The sequence below is a fragment of the Podarcis cretensis genome (genome assembly GCF_951804945.1).
Source record: "Podarcis cretensis genome assembly, chromosome: 15".
Taxonomy (NCBI): domain Eukaryota; kingdom Metazoa; phylum Chordata; class Lepidosauria; order Squamata; family Lacertidae; genus Podarcis; species Podarcis cretensis.
In genome coordinates this window covers 7,320,508-7,336,221 of record NC_137185.1, presented here as the reverse complement: position 1 = coordinate 7,336,221, position 15,714 = coordinate 7,320,508, and the positions used below count along the sequence as shown (strand labels likewise).

Genomic DNA, 15,714 nt, shown 5'->3' with positions numbered 1-15,714 from the left:
AAGTCTATTCTGTAGAAGCCTATAAAACTCCACTCAGAAGTAAGTTCTATTGACTTCACTGGAGCTTACATACTTTGTCTCTGAAGCCAAAGCAGGTGCTGTAACTTGCCAGCGGTTTGACTTTACCCCCAGAAGGCGCAGTCTTCCGTCGTTTCCCGAGGCGTGCAGATAGATGCCAAACCACAAAAGGAGCTTCTAGTCAAAGTGAGGGCGTCATATGGAAACCGGAATGTAGGGCTAGCCGTACTTCATCTTCTCCTCCCGTATCTCTATAACTTTAAAGAGAAAAGCGACTCTCTACCTTCCTTACCCTCTCTCTATGGTTCTACGACCGGAACCGCTCCGCCTTACTTCCGTTTCTTCTTCCGGGTTCGCCCCCCTCCCGCCCGGTTTCCGAGTCCCCCGTTGCCGAGCAACGCGGGCACTTCCTTCCGGGCCGCGCGGTGCCTGTCGGGAAGCATGGATTCGCACGAGCTCTTCCGAAAGCTCGGAGCCGGCGCCAAGTTCGACGTGAAGCGCTTCAGGAGAGACGCGGAGCGATTCAAGGTAAAGGGGGGGGGAGAGACAGCAGTCCTTCCCCTGCCTGGAAGCCCCATCCCTGGCTTCCCTTTCGTGGTTGGGCCTAGTTCCACGGGAAATGCGCTCTGTTCACCCCCAGGAGCCTTTGGTTCCATTATTATTCTTATTATTCTTATTATTATTTTAGTCTCAGTCTTATTCTCTCGTTCTCATTTACGGACAGTTTAAATTTCATGCCCCTGACAAAAATGGGCTGAGAGTGAGGAATTTGCTTCCCACGCATTTTCCTCCTTCTCAACCTTCTGGGGGCCACATGACAGTAGTGGGCAGGGCCAGAAGAAAAAAATGGGTGGGGTAAATGGAGCTTGCTTGCTTCTCCCCACGCCAGCCTCCAAACCAGGTCGGGGAATAGCGGGATGGCGGCGCTCCGCCTCCCCGCTGTCCCCCGAGCTTGTGGGGCTGCCCGATATCTGCCCGAAGCCCGGGATGCGCTCCGGATCGCGCCCCATGCTTCGCGCTGGAGGCTGCCGCCCGCAAGCCTTGCGAGCCCGGTGGGCACTCCCGCGGACTCCCAAGGCTTGCGGATAGCTTCCTGAAGCCTGGAGAGCGAGAGGGGTCGATGCGCACCGACGCCTCTCGCTCTCCAGGCTTCAGCGAAAGCCTGCATTCGCCCCATAGGACGCACACACATTTCCCCTTCATTTTTGGAGGGGAAAAAGTGCGTCCTATAGGGCGAAAAATACGGTATAGCTCATGAAGGGTATGGCCTGGGGAGTCTTCTGAAGGTCAGATAGAGAGGCACAAAGGGCCATTTTTGGTCTATGGGCTTGAGGTTGCCCCATCCTGTCTTACTCTACAGTGGTCTTTAAGATGTCACCAGGTGCTTTGATTGTTTTTATTCCAAGAGACGCACACAGCTATGCCTTTGGAAGTATTTTTTATCACGCTGCACATATTATTCTTGCAAAGCAGCGGCATAATGGAGCAGGGGTGAAGCATCATTTATTTTACGGCGGCGTGAAATGATGTGTTCCCTATTCGAAAATCCTCTGCATGGCAAATGAAGTTTTTTGAGCCCTGGCTGGCTTTGTGACCAGGCAGGGTTCTTGGTACCTGGTTCTCCCTGGGGAAACAAGAACTCTAAACCACAGGGATGTTGTGGATCTGTTTGATTTCAGGTGATCAGAACTAAGGATAAAGAAGCCGGAGCATCGGAGATTCTGGGAGAGCTTGACTTCTTTGCTAACCCAAGCAAAAAACCACCCAATCCTTCCGATGATGGCGGAGGAGGAAATTGTCTTTGTGAACCCCAAGTTGAAGCATTGGAATCACAACCTGAAAATAAAGGAAATGAACCCAGATTGGTGGGCAAGGCGAGGGCTGCAGAGAAGAGAAAAGGAGATGGGCAAAACATGGAAGGGAGGGGCAAAAAGAAAAAGGCTCAAGGTAAATGAGTGAGCAGTTCTTTTTAAAAAAGAATACATTCTTTTTTATTCTTGTTAATGAGGCATCCAGGAAGCATGGGCAGTTGTCAAGTGATACAAACTCATTTGTACACAGTTGTGGCAGCAGAGTAACACTTTAGTATGATTAATCTCTGAATTGCCTTCCACATATATACTCCAAGCAATTTTTGGGACATTTTCTTAAAAAACAGCACAAGAACAACAGAATATAGCTATAATGAACAATGCTGGTATTCTGGTGGCTTATAATGTTTTCTTGCTGGGTTCAGAAGCTGATTGGATATTCTTCTTGGATCCTGATCTCCTGTTTTACTTCTACCTGTGATGTACACTGGGCTTACCTGTACTGAGTTGTGCCTTTATTGTAATAGGTAGCTTGGAGGAGTTGGTGTAGTTGCTGACTTGTGTTGCACTAACAGTAATATTACTAATAATAATTTTATTATTTGTACCCCACTCATCTAACTGCGTTGCCCCAGCCACTTTGGGTAGCTTCCAGCATAATATAAAAAGTTTGGCCCACAAGGCCACTTCCCTGAAACCGAACCTGCCTGTCAATCATCTGATAGGCCAGGAGTGGGCAAGGTTCAATCTTTCTTGGTGCTGCTTTGCCAAACTGCCCCACTTTGACAGGTGGGAGGAACCCCCTACCTTTCATTAGCCTAATTAGTACTTCGGGTTAAGTACTTAATTCGTTCTGGAGGTCCATACTTAACCTGAAACTGTTCTTAACCTGAAGCACCACTTTAGCTAATGGGGCCTCCTGCTGCTGCCGCGCCGCCAGAGCCCAATTTCTGCTCTTATCCTGAAGCAAAGTTCTTAACCTGAATCACCATTTCTGGGTTAGCGGAGTCTGTAACCTGAAGCGTATGTAACCCGAGGCACCACTGTATTTACATTTTGATATTTTTTTTTTTTGTGAACCACTTTGAATGCAGATTTATTTGGGTAAAAAGCATCTTAGAAATGACAATGGCAAATGGCAACGTCATCACTACCTGTCAAAGTTGGCCTGTAGGGGTGGGTGTAGATAAAAGATCAGGCCCACAAGGCCAAAAAAGTTTCCCATGCCTGTCTGAAGTGGTGATTACACAGCAATTTAGTTTTCATCTTTTTGTTCTGGTTTATATACATGGATGTTCTTGAAACTTTCAGAGGCAGCCCCCATAAATCTTGGTACTGAAAATGAGGGGATATTGTGGATGTCCACTTTGGAAGCAAAGCTCAGCGCTCCAAGGAGCAAGGGGGAGAAGGAGCCCCCTGCAGCAAAATTGGAACAAGCTAGACAAGAAAAGGTGTGTTGGTTCTCTTTAGTGTGCTACCTGGAAGCGATTTGGAAGTAGTAGCAAGTGATAGCCATGAAACGCTCTGGGGTGACCTTGGTCCAGTTGCCTTCTTTCTGTCAGTCTAACCTGCCTCACAGGGTTGTTGTGAGAATGAAACAGGGAGGAAAACAGGGTGTACCACCTTTAGTTCCTTGGAGGGGATAGGTGGGGTGTGAATGAAACCAATTAATTAAAAATAAAGTCTGCTGAAAAAATGGCATGTACTTTAACCTTAAATGATTGAGGGTTGAATTTGAAGGTTAGCACGAGTTAAGAGAATGATCAAGGGATCCTGACTAACATTTCATCTCAGAACATAAGATAGCAGGGATTGATTTCTAGCAGGTGAGCTGTCACATTTCTAAAAGTGTTCAAAAAAGTTTTGCCAAGTGAACTTCAAGTCTGCATCCCCAGGGACCCTGAGACTGCTGCAGTAATGAGCTTGCATTTTCAAAAGTTGTATTAGTTACTGGCATTTTAAAATTGCAGGACATGTTTAGGTCTCCCCCCCACCCACCCCCCGAGCTGAAAGTTTACATGTCAAAAATTGTGTGCTTTAGTGTAATCTTAATACTGGCAACCAAAGCACGTAGATGTGGGGTTTCTTTTTAAATTTAAAAAATAATGACTTCCACTTTAATGTAGCATGTACATATTGGAATTTTCTAGGTAAATCACTTCAGAAATAAGCACAAGATCTACATTCAGGGAACAGATCTTCCGGAACCTATTGCTACATTTGAGCAACTTGCAAAGGAATACAACGTCCACCAGAAGATCATGCAGAACATTGAAGCTGCAGGGTTCCAGACTCCCACACCGATTCAGATGCAGGCTATTCCTGTCATGCTCCATGTGCGTCCTTGGTTTAATATTTCACCTTGAGGTGAAACGGTGATGTAGTCTGTGATGTTCCTTAAGTTATCCTTGTTTAACTTCTCCACCGGCAAGATGGTGGGGGGACGGCACCTATTTTGCAGACGTGTTATGAACTCAGATTGAATTATCACCCAAAGTCCTTTTTTGTGCATATTATATACTATAAATGACAGGGAGAACTGAACATTTCTGTGGTGCATTTTTCACCCATTGTGGCTTTCAGCACTGTACCAGGTGCCTAACCCAGCCTTGGCTCATTCCCTTTTCTCCTCCACCCCACCAGGGTCGTGAGCTTCTGGCCTGTGCCCCCACTGGTTCAGGGAAAACATTGGCTTTCGGCGTTCCTGTTTTAGCACACCTGAAACAACCTATGAATAAAGGTTTCAGAGCACTGATAATATCCCCTACGCGGGAGCTTGCCAATCAGGTATGACTATGTTATGTTATGTTATGGTATTGTATTGTATTGTATTGTATTGTATTTTTGCCCTAAATTGGATTTGACTGTGCGTTTAATGCTTGCTGTCAGGTTGTGAAAGCTAAACAGGGAAGTGCTTCACCCATGTGGTACATTCGTCATGTAAGCTTTCCCAAAGGAATAGTGGGCAGTAAGTAAGATGTTGACTAATAGGTGAGAACAGTGAGTTGCTTTAAATGGTCATATATCTGTCTTTCTAGCCCTTGACTACCCACTTTGCTTGGGGTTGGGGGGTAAAAAGGTAAAGGTACCCCTGCCCGTACGGGCCAGTCTTGACAGACTCTGGGGCTGTGCGCCCATCTCACTTAAGAGGCCAGGGGCCAGCGCTGTCCGGAGACACTTCCGGGTCACGTGGCCAGCGTGACATCGCTGCTCTGGCGAGCCAGAGCCGCACACGGAAACGCCGTTTACCTTCCCGCTGGTAAGCGGTCCCTATTTATCTACTTGCACCCGGAGGTGCTTTCGAACTGCTAGGTTGGCAGGCGCTGGGACCGAGCAGCGGGAGCGCACCCCGCCGCAGGGATTCGAACCGCCGACCTTTCGATCGGCAAGTCCTAGGCGCTGAGGCTTTAACCCACAGCGCCACCTGCGTCCCTAGGGGTTGGGGGGTACCTTGTACTTATTTACATTACACATTTATACGCTACCGTTTAGACAAAGAAAGGGCTCTCAGAGCAACTTTCAAAAAACTCAGGCTTACAATTTTAAAAGACATGTCATCCAAGTCCCTTGGAAAAGAGTTAAGAGCCTCGGACAGAAGATCACCAGGTTGATGGACTATATGGAATTGACGAATGACTGGCAGAATCCGAGACCAGGGAGAAGAGATGGTGGAAGAAGATTGGAAAAAGTTTAAAGTTTATTTTTAGAAATAGAAATATTGTAAAATTATTGAGTGTTAGAAAAATGTTGGAATGAAATTTTATGGCTTTAGTAGAAATGTTATGCTATAAGGAGTTAAGCATAAATAAGCATTATAGTATTAATGGAAAATAAGGGTAAAAATAAGTTAAGATATTTATATGACAGAAAATAGAGAAAGATGGAAAGGAATTGCTGAAACAATTAATAGAAGTGGAATACAAAAAGGGAGGTGAGAGGAGGTCGATGAAACAAGGGAATGAAAGAGAGTACTGAAATGGTATGATGTATGTTTTAAAATTGTTTTTGCTTTGTTTTGTTCAGTTTAATGTGTCAATGTTGTGTTTTGTATTGTTTATATATTGTATTGTTTTTTTTCCTTTCTTGTTTTTTCTCTTTTTGTCTTTTTTCTTCTCTTTCTTTTTTGTAAGTTTCAAAAGTAATAAATATTATTTTAAATTTTTTTTTTTTAAAAAGACATGTCATCCAAGGAAAAAAGGAATAGCAGGGAGGAGGAAAAAGCAAGCTCAAGCATAAATTTGTAAAGCTGCATCTGATACCAGTGGTAGTTCTGACTTCTAGTATATTTGTCCATCTAGCCCAGTATTATCTACTCTGATTGCCATCAGCCCATTCTGGGTCTCTGGCAGAAGCCTTTCCCATCACCTGCTACTTGATCTTGTTTTTTGAGTTGGAAAAGCTGGATTGAACCTTGGATCTGTGCTGAAATATGGGCCCTTCAGACTGTCATTGCTGTTTATTGTTGTTATTATTATTCTGTTCTTGAACATAACTCTGAATGTGAAGATAATTGGGTTCTTTTTTAAAAAAATGGCATTCATGTTCATTTTAAAAAACAAATGATTATTCCTTTATGTTTTAGACACACCGAGAGCTGCTTAAGCTGTCAGAAGGTATCGGCTTCAGAATACACATGATCCATAAAGCTGCTGAGGCTGTGAAAAAGTTTGGGCCAAAGTCATCTCAGAAATTTGGTAACTTGGACATAAACTGGAGTTCACAGATTCCAACCCACTCCCTATTCCATTGCCCTGCCTGGCTAATTGTGTGTATGCCCCCCCCCCCAGATATTCTGGTGACTACTCCAAACAGACTTGTCTATCTTCTGAAACAAGACCCTCCAGCAATAGATTTGACCAGGTAAAAAAACAGAGCTCTAAGTTCCTTCAGTCTACCAGCATGTTTGACACATGCACTAAAATTTCTGAGTCCAGCCTCTGGCACCACCCTGAGCTCCTTGGAGAAAAAGTGGACTGTAAATGTAAGTTTATATACCTCACTTTAATACTAGCCAGGGGTGAAACCACTTCAAGGATTCATTCTTAGCAAGGCCATCTGGGAAAGGGTGTGCCCTGTGTCTGATCCTACTGGCTGTGTAAGACTTGTACATCTTTCTCCCCTCTAAACTGCCTATGTCCGCCTTCTGCTTTGCCCTAGGGTTGAGTGGCTGGTGGTGGACGAGTCGGACAAGTTATTTGAAGATGGGAAGACGGGCTTCCGAGACCAGCTTGCCACCATCTTCCTGGCGTGCACCTCCCACATTGTCAAGAGAGCCATGTTCAGTGCAACCTTCGCCCACGACGTAGAGCAGTGGTGCAAACTCAACCTAGACAACATAGTGTCTGTCTCTGTTGGAGCAAGGCAAGTGTGGAAGATTGAGCGTTGCCCCTTTCTCTCTCTCTCTCAATGTTCTCACATTCCTGTTTCTAGCTAGAGAAGCTGGTTGATTTTTGTCACACTTCCTTGAGCTTTGTGGAGCATTTGAGTATTTTTGCCTTAAGGCTGTCATGAAGGAAGAGGACACTTGAAAAGTCCCTTTGCCTGCTGTCTTCCCCTTCTGGGACCTGATTCATTCCATTTGGTTCCATTCACTGTCATTGCGTACTTTTTACAGTCTCTTGTGCTGCTGAAGAGGCAAGCGGTTTTAGCCTGAAGAGTCTGCTTGCCTCTTCAGCACATAGTGGAAACTTTAGGGACCTCTGACTTTTTGGTGTTGCCTTGCCAAGTTTTAGGGTTGGCCGGAAAGTGTGTTAAGGAGTACTGTGCATTAACTGTGGAATTAGGAAGGAGTACTTAAAGCTGTCTCTTAGCTCATACTGCAAACCCCCCAGGTTGCAAAATGTCCAGTGCTGTTCTTTACACAGAACTGGGTGGGTGAGAGAGGAGGAAGTGTGAAGAGTGCTTTCTTTCTTTCGTTCTTTCTTGGGGCTGTGTGGATGGAGCAGAACTGCTCTAAATAAGTCACCTGTGCTGAGGTCTCCCTCATCCTGTGACGGCTTTAAGGAAAGGAAAGAACTCTGTTCAGTGAGCCCCATCAATCTAGGAGCCTTGGCTGCAAGCTAGTATAAAGTGTTCTGTGTTTCCGAAGCTTTCTCATCTGCAAAAAGCTTGCAGCGGGCTGGTGGGGAACTTGGGGTCTAAGCATCAAATGTGGCCCTCCAGGTCTCTGTCTGGCCCTCAGAGCTCTCCTTAGGCCACACCCCTTACCAGCCCTTCTTTGCACCATCCTTCAGTGATTTTGCCTGGCTGGGAATGCGTCGTTGAACTGATAGTACCTTTTGCTTGCCTGGATAGAGGACAGAGAATGGTTTGCAAGTGTGCATGTGAAAACTAGCCTTCTGGAGGAAAAGTTGTTTTCTGGCCCTGCCCACCATATGGCCCTCAGCCCCACCTCTGGTTAACACCCATTCTGTTGGTAGTTTTCTCACTGACATTTCCTTTTGAAATAACTTTAATCCCAGTCCATCTTCAAGCCTTGACAATGCCTACCTGTTCTTTGATTTCAGGAATGCTGCGGCTGAGACAGTGGATCAGGAGCTCTTGTTCGTTGGATCGGAGACGGGGAAACTGCTAGCGATGAGGGGCCTTGTGAAAAAGGTTGTTTCCCAGAGTAGTTTGGCGGCCAGTCCTCCTTCCTAGAAAACTAGGGATTGCAGCTGTCCAAAGGGAATAGTGTTCTCCCAACAGCTCTCAGCGCTCTTAACAAACCGCACTTCCCAGTTTGACTAACACCCAATGCAATCCATTGGAACAAGTGGGGCTTCCAATTAAACATAGATAGGGCTTCGTGGCGTGAGTTGTTTGGTGCCTGCTACCCCTGGGTCTGGGTCTCCTGACTTTTGTTACCAGACTTCCCCCAACTTTTGGCCCTCCAGATGTTTCAGACTACAAATCCCATCATCCCTTGCCAGCACAGGTATGCTGACTGGGGAAGCCCAGGGAGAAAGAGAATGAAGCAGCCCACCTGTGCACTGCTCATATGGCTAAGATACCACGAGGTTGAATCACTGTTCGCATTCTGTGCTTTGATTGCAAACTCCCTGGCACAGAAATACTTAGGCCATTTTTGCTGGGTATCTTTGTGAAGCTTGTGCTGGCAGAGGCCAATTGGAGCCGTCGCCTGAAACAGCTGGCAGCCACCAGGGTGAGGAAGGCTGATCATGGCTGACTATCTCAAAAATGCTACCAGGCCCTTTTTGCATTTGATCAGCCACCAAGCTTTCTTTCACCCCCTCCTTCCCTCTTTCTCTTTGCAGGGCTTCACACCACCTGTCTTGGTCTTTGTCCAGTCCATTGAACGGGCAAAAGAGCTTTTCCACGAGCTCATTTATGAAGGCATCAACGTGGACGTCATTCACGCAGACAGGACCCAACAGCAGGTAGGAGAAACGCTGCTGAACGTGGAAGGCAAGTCTGAGCAGCTAGGTTGTTCCTCCGTTTTCCTTGACATATTTAGAAGCAGGTGTCAGGGGAGGAACCCGCACCCAGGAATTGATGCAGCTTGAGCAATTCTGTGTTGCCAGCTTGGCGTTATAGAAGCCACAGTGTAATTGTGGCTTTTGTGAAGCTGAAGAGGGAAAAAACCACCAATACACGTTTCTGTTTCCCCTAGAGAGACAGTGTCGTCCACAGTTTCAGAGCGGGGAAGATTTGGGTCCTTATCTGTACTGCTCTGTTGGCAAGAGGCATCGACTTCAAAGGAGTGAACATGGTTATTAATTTTGACTTCCCGAGTAGCGCTGTGGAATACATCCACCGGATCGGTGAGTGTGGGCTGTGCATTTCCATCACACGGCTCTTGGTTATTTCAGACTTCTGTCCACTCCCACTAGAGGTTGGGAGGTCCTGCTTGGGCGCTTCCCATAAGAAGCATCTGGTTGGCCACTGTGAGAGCAGATGGGCCTTTGGCCTGATCCCACAGGGCTCATCTTATGGGGAGAACAATAGCACAAACCATACCTTGCACAGGTGGGGTCTGGAGCAGGCAATGCTTGCTGAATTTTGGGCCCCTGAGTGGCACCTAAAGGGTTCTCAGTCATGTTGGCTTGGGCTGCTGGTAGCTGAACCCCCTTTATAATGTTTATTCTATGCTGGCATGTGCTCAAAAGGTAGATTTGCTTATATGTTCCTTTCCTCCTCCTCCACAGGCCGCACAGGAAGAGCAGGGCACACTGGAAAAGCAATCACCTTCTTCACTGAAGACGACAAGCCATTATTGCGAAGGTACCTCCCTTGCTCACTGCTGCTGCTGTGACTTTTTGCCGCTTGCTTGTTTCTGTTGCGATTTTGGTCCCTGGTTGGCGACTCGTTTTCTTTTGCTTTTTTAATAGTAAGGGCTGAAGAGCCTGCAGCATTGACTGGCTCTGCCTGCTCCTTCCCTGGTGAAGGGCTCTTCCCCCATTGTGAGCAGTAACAGAGGCTTTGGGTGGAGCTCTTTAGCAGGTCTCCCCTCCTACTGTTGACTTGGAATGAGGATAATCTTGTAGCAACACTCATAATAAATGGCAGGGGGGGCCCCTCTGCCAAAGCCTCTTTTCATCTTTGAACTGTGTGGGTGGTCAAGTGCCCTTTTCCTGTGCCTTTGAACCCAAGAGGGACTTAGGAAGCTGCCTCTTACTGATTCAAACCATTGCTCTGCCTAGCTTAATAGTATCTACACTGATTGGCAGGGGCTCCAATTTCAGACAAGACATCTTTCCCAGCCCTTCTTGGAGATGCCAGGATTGAACCTGGGATCCTCTGTATGAAAGCCACTGAGCCATGACTCTTCCCTTATAGTTTCTTCCTAAGAGGTTGATGTATTTACATAGTGGGGGGCTGATAATTGGGGATATTTGGAGGCCCAGTAACCTTTTGCAAATCTCAACTTTTGCCAGATGAAGTTTTTCTACAGTGGTGCTCTTGCTCCTCTGACTGAAACAAACTTTCTGAAGTTGGCAGAGAATTATTGACTCTCTCCTCTCTCCCCGCACCCCTGCCATCCCTCGCTTTCTTTCCTTACAGTATCGCCAGTGTCATTCAGCGAGCTGGTTGTCCTGTGCCAGACTACATAAAACATTTTCGCAAGCTTCAAAGGTAAGTGAGCATTTTGATTGAGCCACGTAGGAGAACGATGGTGGAAGAGCGCCAGGAGTTGTTCTGTTTCCCCTCTCTTCCAGTCCACACCCTGCCCCCTCATTTTTATTTTTTTTGTCCACACCTGTTGGGCTCTGGTCAGTTGTGGCTGCTCTGGTCCTAGTGATCTTGGGGGGCTGGTCCAGGGACATGGTACTGCAGCTGATGCTCTTTGACTCTTGGAAGGGAATGCTGATGCTCTTTGACTCAGGAGGGAATGCTGTAGGAGGTTGAGCAGTTTGGTGGGCGGAGGGGAGCATGAGTGTGATGGTCAGAGTGGAATGAGGGAAGGTAGAAGCTTTTGGTAGTGGTTGAGAATTAGGCAGCGGGAGTGGCTTTGAGCCCTCCAGGCAGGGGCAATACAGAAGGGTGGCAAGGACCTTAAGCCGCCTGCCTGTGCTCTTTGTGAACCACCTTCAGCTGGTTGTGGGGTTTTCTGCTCTCCTGAAAGCCTTTACTTTCCCCCTGTCCCCTTGCCCCAATGTCATTTTCAGCAAGCAAAAGAAGAAGTTGATTAAGAAGCCTTTGGAAAGGGAACACATTCTTACATCTCCCCAGTTCTTACGCCGGAAAGCCAAGAGAAAAAAGTAAGCTGAATTTTACTTGTTAAAAGCTTTTTGAGGGGTGGGGAGAGAGGTGTAATTTCACTTAACCAGTTCTGCAGGACAGAGGAAAAGTGTGTGAGAAATGTTATTACCAGTTCTATTTATCCAGGTAAACGAAGTAGAAGCAGACCATTTGAGCATCTGTTCCCCTCAGAGCTACAATGCCCAAAGTTCCCTGGGAAGAGAGATTAGTGGTTAAACCACTCTGAGAATTGTAGCTTATTTATTGGGTATATGAAGGAAGTTCTAGCACCCTTAACAAACTACAGTTCCCAGGATTCTTTGGGGGAAGCCATGACTGTTAAAAGTGTTATCCTAATGCTTTAAATATATTGTGTACATGGGGCCTTAATACCTAGTGGGTCCCATCTACTTCAGTATTGCCCACACCACTGCTCCCCAACCTGGTGCCCTCCAAATGTTTAGAACTACCACTGCTATCAGCCACTGCTACATGCCTGTCAAAGTTATACAACATTTCTATGTTGAAGAGTTTGCAATCAAGGGACAGAATTTCAACAGTGATTTGTCCCTGTGGATCTTTTGATGAATGAGCAGAAGGCATGGATGGGATGTTTTGTCCTCCTAGGTCAGGATATTTTCTCCTTAACATCTGTGCACAACTGGATTGAAGCCACCAATCTGCCGGGCATCTCAATGAATGGCAACCATCCAGCTGCTCATAGAGAGGGGATCTGTGTTTGACCTTGAGAAGAGAGCCCTTCAGATTTCTTGGAGGTGGGGAGGCATCTGGGCCCCGTTCTGACAGTGGGGATGCTCACGTATACCCAAACTGCTGTTGATTATGGCTTAATTTCAGGGTTAATGCACAAGCCACGAGTCTCTCAAACATCTTAACCCTTTTACAGATAGGTAGCCGTGTTGGTCTGCCATAGTCAAAACAAAATAAAAAAATTCCTTCCAGTAGCACCTTAAAGACCAACTAAGTTAGTTCTTGGTATGAGCTTTCGTGTGCATGCACACTTCTTCAGATACAGATACAGATATCTGAAGAAGTGTGCATGCACACGAAAGCTCATACCAAGAACTAACTTAGTTGGTCTTTAAGGTGCTACTGGAAGGATTTTTTTTGTTTTATCTTAACCCATGTCTCTCTTATGTACTGTCCACCTGCCCTTCACTCAATGTGATCTTACGTTGACTGGATTGGAGATGGTGGTATAAGTTTTTTTACCCTGAAATTCGATTCTGCTCCTGAGTTAGCTTGAGAGAGCATGGCCTTCTGGTGTTCAAAAGGGATTCCGGCTTAAAAACAGCACTTCCAAAATCTGGCTCCCACACAGTCTCCTGCTGTTCTTTCCCCCTCTACCACGTCAAGGCAGAGAGAAAGAGACTTTGCAAAGCTGATTCTTGCAAGCTGCACGTCAGTGACCAAGAGCAGTTACCAACATTTGTTGTTGTTGTTGCTGCTGCTGCATAAGAAGGGTGTTTCAGTAACATTCAGTGGAATGTAGAATTGGGAAGAAAACACAGAGAGAGGAGGAGGTGTCTTCAGATCTGAGCTTCAGTGTGAGAGAAGGTAGAACCACCTTGGGGAGGAACCATATTTCAGCAGCATCTCCAGTTAACAGGATCAGGTTGCAGGAGACAGAGAAAGACATTCCATCCTGAGACTCGGGAGGGCCACTGCCAGCCAGCGTAGACACTTCTGGAAGGCAGCTTCATACATTCCTATGTAGCTCAGTGGTAGAGCATTTGCTTTGCATGCAGAAGGTGCCACCTTCAATCACTGGCATCTCTAGGTAGGACTGGGAATGTCCCCTTGTCTGAAAGCCTGGAGAGCATCTGCCAGTTCTGCCAAATCTCATCCACACAGTTCTGCCCTCTGAACATTTCGGCAACACGGGAACCAAATGGAGCCCATAAAGTTCCCTTTTCCTGGCATGTGAACCCTTCATTCAAGTTAGTGCTTTTCACATAAATCTTCAAGTCCCGCTGCTTTTAACATTCACACCTTTCTACTTAGCTTTTAATAAAACCAAAACCCTTTAAATAGGCTTTCTCATGCCAGCTTTTTTGTTTATTAGCAGCTAGGCACAGTGCTTCAGTTCTCTGTAGCTCATATTTATACTCAAGTTACATAAGCACCTGCTCTGTATTAACTCTGCCAGAAGTGAAATATTGAAGATAAGAAATTACCTTAGACTTAACACAACCATCAGTCTATCTAGCCTAGCATTGCCCGTTCTACCTGGCAAAACCCAAGGCCACTTTTTAGCTGGATTTGAACCTGGGATCTTCATGCGCAGAGCGCACTCTACAACTGTAGGCCTCACTCTATACAATCTGCTTTGTTGACAGCTAGTAGACTGCAATAAGAGCCTGATGATTGTTATTAAAGTTGGTTACATGAAGGTACTTTTTTCCCTTTTAGGAGAATTGCTCAGAAAGGAGTGAAGAAAGACTCCAAGGAAGCCAAAACCGAGAATTCTCAGGCACAGACTGTTCCAGAAAACTGATGCAGCGCCTTGAAGGATTGCTCAAAATAAGCAAGGGTGCTATGTTATTTGTAGGAATCTGGGAAGCCACACGGACCATTGATGGAACAAAGAACTTCTTTTATATTGGGGTGCATTTTGCCTCTCTCTGTTATGTTTTTTGGCAGATTTTCTAAGCAAGCCTTTCCCTGCCATTGTTGTGGGGGGGTCAGGCCATCCTGTGCTGTGACATTTTTTTGCCAGGCTTCAAGGACGACAGTGCAATGGCAGAAATGGCTCATCTTCCTCCACTGATGATAAACGTTCTTGTATCCCTGAGTACTGAGGGAGACTTTCCATATCAGTAAAGGAAGGCAGGAGTGCTGAAGGGGTACCCTGCCACTTATGCCTTTAGATTGCTTTCTCTTGTACCCCAGTCTAGCAAATAAAGCAGGGATAGGAAGCCTGTGGATCCCTCCAGATGTTGGGTTTCCAACTCCCATGTACTACAACAGCATCCGGAGGACCCGTTCCTGCTTGCTATACAGTATTAGGTTCTGTAGCAGCTATAAGGTGTAAGACACAGTCGTTGCAGGCTTGATGCTGCAAATTTATAACGCACAGGAAAGTGAATTTTAAATCCACAGTACAATATCTGTGGATGGAAATACCCAAGAGTGTGTTCTTGCACAAATTTACATGCTTTACACAGGTTCATCGGCCATAAAATCTGTAAATCTTCCCAATAAAATGCCTCCAAATGGTTTCGCTATGCCTTGTGTCTTATGCTTCTAAATATTTATTCATTTTTTGTTGCAATTTTTTGGGTTAAGCTGTTCAGAGGAAAAGATACACCATAATGAGAGAGATGTCTATAGAGCAAAGGTGTGGAACCTTTTTGGCCTGCCCTACACTGCTAAGAATGCTTTCCTTCTCCATTCTAGAAATATATATTTTACCAATATCCTTCTAAAGGCTCAGAGATGGGTAGCAAAATGAGAAACACCTCTGCAGGCACACACACCTATTATTAAAAATTCAACATCTATTTTATGAATTTAATAGTGGGGTTTTATTCACCTAAGTCATACAATAGTCCACATAAAATGTTGGTCATGTCTGTTGATCTGAATGGATCTATTTTAAGGCCTTGTTAGATACACCTCGGGGGAAAAAACATGCAATATATTGAGAAATCTACACCGTATATCTATAGATACTTGCTCATTTAGATCTGTATATGAGCTGTCAAAATTGTTTTTATATTTAAGAGAGATTAATACATATAGGAATCTGAGAACTATATACCCATCTTGTTAAATCTTTATAGTTGTTAGATCTCTAATCTTTATATAGATTACAAAGAGCTTTAGGTCTACAGCTAAAAAACACACACGCATACATCTTTCTGAAGATACAGTGCTGAGTATTGACTGTAAAGGTAAAGGTAAAGGTACCCCTGCCCGTACGGGCCAGTCTTGACAGACTCTGGGGTTGTGCGCCCATCTCACTTAAGAGGCCAGGGGCCAGCGCTGTCTGGAGACACTTCCGGGTCACGTGGCCAGCGTGACATCGCTGCTCTGGCCAGAGCCAGAGCCGCACACGGAAACGCCGTTTACCTTCCCGCTGGTAAGTGGTCCCTATTTATCTACTTGCACCCGGAGGTGCTTTCGAACTGCTAGGTTGGCAGGCGCTGGGACCGAGCAGCGGGAGCGCACCCCGCCGCAG

The 15,714-nt window shown here is 45.9% G+C and overlaps 1 protein-coding gene across 1 annotated transcript; it reads left to right on the top strand.

Annotated features, from left to right (window-relative positions):
- The first annotated feature begins 405 nt into the window (after nt 1–405).
- On the top strand, nt 406–14,750 carry DDX52 (DExD-box helicase 52). The gene is made up of 15 exons (XM_079954449.1): nt 406–546; nt 1,698–1,965; nt 3,141–3,280; nt 3,980–4,165; nt 4,473–4,616; nt 6,412–6,523; nt 6,617–6,689; nt 6,987–7,196; nt 8,336–8,426; nt 9,086–9,208; nt 9,442–9,592; nt 9,977–10,052; nt 10,833–10,904; nt 11,438–11,530; nt 13,944–14,750. Exons 1-15 carry the CDS (start codon nt 460–462, stop codon nt 14,026–14,028), a joined length of 1,911 nt encoding a protein of 636 aa, XP_079810575.1. The 5' UTR covers nt 406–459; the 3' UTR covers nt 14,029–14,750.
- The last annotated feature ends 964 nt before the right edge of the window (nt 14,751–15,714 follow it).

Bases quoted from the DNA above. Each gene is read 5' to 3' on its own strand.
- DDX52 (XM_079954449.1), top strand. From the start codon at position 460: ATGGATTCGCACGAGCTCTTCCGAAAGCTCGGAGCCGGCGCCAAGTTC. The intron at 7,197-8,335 runs GTGGAAGATTGA...CTTTGATTTCAG, and splicing joins TCTGTTGGAGCAAGGCAAGT to GAATGCTGCGGCTGAGACAG. The intron at 10,905-11,437 runs GTAAGTGAGCAT...TGTCATTTTCAG, and splicing joins CATTTTCGCAAGCTTCAAAG to CAAGCAAAAGAAGAAGTTGA.